This window comes from Pristiophorus japonicus, chromosome 1 (genome assembly GCF_044704955.1).
Source record: "Pristiophorus japonicus isolate sPriJap1 chromosome 1, sPriJap1.hap1, whole genome shotgun sequence".
Lineage (NCBI taxonomy): Eukaryota > Metazoa > Chordata > Chondrichthyes > Pristiophoridae > Pristiophorus > Pristiophorus japonicus.
This window is the reverse complement of record NC_091977.1, coordinates 233,939,136-233,945,135: the sequence shown is the minus strand read 5'-3', so window position 1 is coordinate 233,945,135 and position 6,000 is coordinate 233,939,136. Positions and strand designations below refer to the sequence as shown.

General features: G+C 43.2%; 1 protein-coding gene across 2 annotated transcripts in view; it reads right to left on the bottom strand.

Moving 5' to 3' along the window:
* Positions 1-3,795: 3,795 nt before the first annotated feature.
* Positions 3,796-6,000, bottom strand: part of hsdl2 (hydroxysteroid dehydrogenase like 2) — a 142,978-nt gene continuing 140,773 nt past the window's right edge. For both annotated transcript variants that reach the window (XM_070888244.1, XM_070888250.1), the window contains exon 11: positions 3,796-4,429. In XM_070888244.1, the coding sequence (XP_070744345.1) occupies positions 4,317-4,429 (113 nt within the window). In that variant the 3' untranslated portion in view covers positions 3,796-4,316. The remainder of the gene's footprint in view (positions 4,430-6,000) is intronic.

The window sequence follows — 6,000 nt, the reverse complement described above, 5'->3', positions numbered from 1 at the left end:
TGCTCCTGGCATGCTCTTCTGCACTCCTCATTGAACCAAGCTTGGTCCCCTGGCTTGATGGTAATGTTAGAGTGAGGGATATGCCGGGCCATAAGGTTACAGATTGTAGTGGAATACAATTCTGCTGCTGCTGATGGCCCACAACACCTCATGATGCCCAATTTTGAGCTGCTATATCTGTTCTGAATTTATCCCATTTAGCACGGTGGTAGTGCCACACAACAAGATGGAGACAGGACTTTGTCTCCATAATGATTGTGCAGTGGTCACTGCTACCAATGTTATCATGGACAGATGTTTCTGCGATAGGTAGATTGGTGAGGATGCGATTAAATAGGTTTTCCCTCATGTTGATTCTCTCACCACCTGCCCAGTCTGGAAGATATGTCCTTCAGGACTCGGCCAGCTCAGTTAGTAGTGGTGCCGCCAATGCCCTTGCTACTCTCAGTTAGCAGGTTAGTGCTGAGTAAGTGCCACTGGATAGCACTGTCGACGATTTCATCCATCACTTTGCTGATGATTGAGAGTAGACTGTTGGGGCGGCAATTGGCCGGATTGGATTCGTCCTGCTTTTTGTGAACAGGACATATCTGGGCAGTTTTCCACATTGTCGGGTAGATGCCAGTGTTTCTTCCAAGTAAGAAAGACTTGCCTGCTCTCCACATCATTAGTTCCCTTCTTTTCAGGATTATGACAGCCACAATTCGTGAAAGAAAAGCAAGAGTTGTCGTCCTGCAGGGTTTCACGATGAGTTGGACCCACTGACACCAATTCTGGGCTGGGTTTACAGAGAAAAGGCCCCATAAGTTGCAGATACTGCAAATTAGGCTGCAAGCACTGCATCAATATTAATTCTCACACATGAGATCATCCACTTAATCCGAACCGTCCCCATTCAATTGCTTTCTATGGCGGAGGATGAGGGGGTTACCTGCCCATTAGTGTAATAAGGGGACATTCCTCAAACCACTTGTACGTTATTGATACAATATTACCACAGCAGGGCTGAAGTAACTCATCAATCCGCGAACAGTAGAAGCCGTGAGGAAATGTGCAATGGTGAACACCAGATACTAATTTTAACCACAAAATTACTCAAATCGCGGGGTATAAATTCGTCATGGGTGGAAGTGCAAAACAGACATAGAGTCAGCTGTCCACTATACTCCCCCCCCTGCTATTCACTTCCACTGACTTCAATGCAGATTGAATAGTAACTTTCAAAAAGGAAACTGGATCTCTGCTTAAAAAGGGCTATGGGGGAATGAACAGGGGACTGGGATTAATTGGATAGCTCATTCCAGAGAGTCGGCACAGGCACGATGGTCCACATGGCCTCCGTCTGTGTTGTTTGATTCTATCAATAGGACTGAATATCAAGCAGAATGTGCAACAGGAAGTCAATGTGATAACACCCATTCAACACGACTGGCCAAGACCAATTTCTAGTCCAATGTGCATTGAGTGCAATGCAGTCACCAGCAATGACTGGTAGCTTTTGCAAAGTCAGCACTTGAGCTTTTGAAGAAATGTAGTCACTTAGAACCAGATCATCAAAAATGACCTACTATTTTAACCTGGCATCAAAGAGCACTAGTTAAATAGATGAATAAAAGGAGAAATGAAACTCGCGGAGAGTTCAACAAGTTTACCTGCTGAGTAGCTGAGCAGAAGACTGGGAAGATCCATATTCGATCCCCGGTCTCTGTAGAGTTAGGTGATATCAGCTGGACTGATGGTAGCAGCGGTGTAACCGCTACCAGTAACCCTGGGATCCTGCTCCTGATCAGTACCCAGCGATCCCTGTTGGAAGTGTGTGCATGTGAACATACGTGTGAATGTTGGCTGACATATGGATCATGCTCAGCTGTGTTCCCCCCCACAACCACTGCCCTCACCGCACCCCCCCCCCCCCAAATCACTATCCCAATGACATTTACTGTTTAAGCCCACACACGAAGAACGGTCATTGTGGACACCACACTTTAGGAAGGAAGTCAAGGCCTCAGAGAGGGTGCATCGGAGATTTAGTAGAATGGTACCAGGGATGGAGGAACTTCAGTTGTGTGGAGAGACTGGAGAAAGTGGAGTGGTTCTCCTTAGAGTAGAGAATGTTAATTGGAAATTTGATAGAGGTGTTGAAAATCATGAAATGTTTTGATAGAGTAAATAAGAAGAAACAATTTCCAGTGGCAGAAGGGTCGGGAACCAGAGAACACAGATTGGCCAAAGAATTAGAGGCAACATGAGGATAAACATTTTTACACAGCGAGTTATACCGATCTGGAATGCATTGGAAAGGGAAGTGAAATCAGATTCAGTAGCAAAAAACGCACACCAAGCACTCGGGTTTATTTCCAGAGGGATAGAACTGAAAAGTAGGGAAGTTATGCTAAATTTGTATCGAACCATTGGTTAGACCACACTTGGATGATTGCATACAATTCTGGTCACCATATTATAAAAAGTATTGAGGCATTGGAGATGCAAAAAAGATTTACAAGGATAATACCAGAAATGCGAAGTTATACCTATCAGGAAAGAACATAAGAAATAGGAGCAGGAGTAGGCCATTTGGGCTCTCGAGCCTGCTCCGCCATTTAATAAGATCATGGTTGATCTGTTCATGGACTCAGCTCCACTTCTCTGCCTGCTCCCCATAACCCTTTATAAGAACATAAGAAATAAAAAGGATGAGCAGGTTGGGTCGCTTTGAAGAGAGAAGGCTGAGGGGTGATCCAATAGCGGTCTTTAAAATTATGAAAGGTTTTGATAGAGTAGACACAGAGAGAATGTTTCCACTTGTGGGGAAGAGCAAAACTAGAGGCCATCAATATAAGATAATCACCAAGAAATCAAATAGGGAATTCAGAAGAAACTTCTTTACCCAAAAAGTGGTGAAAATGTGGATCTCGCTACCAGAGAGAGTAGTTGAAGCAAATAGTACAGATGCATTTAAGGATAGGTTGGATATGCCTACGAGGGAGAAAGGAACAGAAGGTTATGCGGATAAAGTTAGATGAGGAAAGGTGGGAGGAGGCTTGAGTGGAGCATAAACGCTGGCGTGGACTGGTTGGGCTGAATGGCCTGTTTCTATGCTGTTCAATCTACATAATTTTCAAAAGGGAATTGGAAGAACACTTAAAGGGGAAATATTTGCAGGGCTGTGGGGAAGGAGCAGGGGAATGGGACTAATTGGATAGCTTCTTCCAAGAGCCGGCACAGGCACAATGGTCCAAATGGCTCCTTCTGTGTTGTATCATTCTAAGATTCTAGTCGCTTGGACAACAGATCCATGGAATTGTACCGTAGCAAACAAGTTAATGGTTTCAGATGAGAAGGGAAAAAGAACAGGAGAGAAATACTTGGTATATTCATTTACCAGCTCATTGCTCACACTTACAAGCTTACATTGACAATGTCCTCCATAAAAATAGTGGGGATTTACTTGTTTTCCAGAACAGTAATAACAGTATCAGAGGATGCAAGTGCAGGTCACAGAGATGTCTACCACTCATCGTCAATGGGGATTAAGGTTCAGCAACAGAATATTGTACTTTAATAAACAAAATGGTCGGGCCCAAGATCCTCCACTTTATAATCATTGTTGGCAGAGCAGGCTCGAGAGGCCGTATGGCCTACCCCTGCTCCTATTTCCTATGTTTTTATTAACACAACAGAATCAGATGCAGTCACAGTTAAGATCAAGAGCTGGAACCTCATGGAATGGAGAAGGAGAAAGTGATTAAAAAAAAATTAAATCTAAGTGCACGAAGAACTGAAAACAAATACCAATTATTCTTGTGCGGCATTAATTAAATTTAATGTTTCATCAATATTTATGTTGACTTCATGACTATAATGTATGACAGTTCATAAAATGAAAGGGGAAAATGTATTTGTTAAAATACACAGTTACATTGGAGGCCCTTTCAAACTGCCAGAACAGCAATGAACTCAGACCTGTTGATAGGTTTAACAAAGGCATGCAGTCACAATAAACCACTTTAATCATTGAATGTAATCTCCAAACATTCCTTTGGCATCCTGTAGGGTGAGTAATGCAGAGTTAATTAAAACTCTTCCAGAATTATCAACAGATTCATTTCGAAAATTTAGATTTCTCCCACCTTACTGTAAAACAAAATTCTTCAGGCAGAGGTTTTGGTGTCAGATGTTTGCAAAAATAAATTAAACAGGAAAGGATAAAATGGTAAATAGTGACGGTCATGCAGGAAGTTATAAAATCAATATTTGAAAGGTAATTACATTCTGCATTGATAAGGCAAGACACAGACTGCTGTGTTGGTCGGAGGTTAAAGCTTCGACTTGAGCTGAGACATCAGCTTTTCCAGTTTGATGGCTAGAGACATGTCTCCTTTTATCTTCAGCTTGCCAGATATGAACGCCAGGGTTGGTTTCATTTTACCTAGAACAGAGAGAGATGATGCTTTATAAATGAACAAAAATGCATTTGAATCATTACATAGAATTTTACAGCATGGAAACAGGCCATTCGGCCCAACTTGTCTATGCCGGTGTTTATGCTCCACACAAGCCTCCTCCCACACTACTTTGCCTCACCACATCAACATTTCCTTCAACTCCTTTCTCCCTCGTGAGTTTATCCAGCTTCCCCTCAAACCACTCCAAGTGGCAGCGAGTTCCACATTCTCATCACTCTCTGGGTAAAAAAGTTTCTCCTGAATTCCTTATTGGATTTATTAGTGACTGTTATATTTACATCCCCTAGTTTTGGACTCCCCCGCAAGTAGAAACATCCTAAGTCTACCCCATCAAACCCTTTCATAATTTTAAAGATCTCGATTAAGTCACCTTTCAGCCTTCCCTTTTCGAGAAAATAGAGCCCCAGCCAGTTAAATTTTCCTGACAATTGTAACCTCAGTGTTCTGGTATCATCCTTGTGAATCTTTTTGCACCTTCCTCAGTGCCTCTATATTCTTTTTCTAATATGAAAATCAGAACTATGCACAGTACTCCAAGCGTGGTCTAATCAGGGTTCTATACAAGTGCTTTTCAATTGTATTCCTCTAATTATCAACTAAATATTGGGGAAGACAAAGCCATTGTCTTCGGTCCCTGCCACAAACTCCGTTACCTAGCCACCGACTCCATCCCTCTGCCTAGCAACTGTCTGAGGCTGAACCAGACTGTTCGCAACCTTCGTGTCATATTTGACCCTGAGTTGAGCTTCCGACCACATATCCGAGGCATCACTAAGACCGCCTATTTCCACTTCCGTAGCGTCGCCCAACTCTGCCCCTGCCTCAGCTCATCTGCTGCTGAAACCCTCATCCATACTTTTGTTTCCTCTAGACTTGACTATTCCAACGCACTCCTGGCCAGCCTCCCATCTTCCACCCGCCATAAACTTAGTCATCCAAGACTCTGCTGCCCGTAACTTACTAGTTTATATTGCCTGGAATTTCACCTACCCAATGTAAAAGGCGATTTCCGTCCCAGCCAGGAACTAGTCCAACTCCAAACTGAAGGTTTGCAGGGAGCCGATACTCCTGGCACAAGCCAGCATCTTGTTCTCAGGGTCTACTATCCCCTGGGAAAAGAAGAACCCTACCTTATGCTCATGATCCCAGGTCTTCCCCAATCTATCACACCAAAACAGTCCATCAGTTGAAACACAATCTAGTCCTTTAACTATTTTACCTCTATCAAATCACACTGAAGTTTATGCATCTCTAAACTGAACAAACCCAGCTTTTAAGCCTCTCGGAGTGACTACAGTTGTTTGGTACGCAAATTATTCTTGTGGATCTCCTCTGAACTTAAGAACATAATAGGAGCAGAAGTAGGCCATCTGGCCCCTCGAGCCTGCTCCGCCATTCAATATCATAGCTGATCTGATTTTGGCTTCAACTTCACCTTCCTGCCCTCTCCCCATAACCCTTGACTCCCTTATCGTTCAAAAATCTGTCTATCGCCACCTTAAATATATTCAATGACCCAGCCTCCACAGCTCTC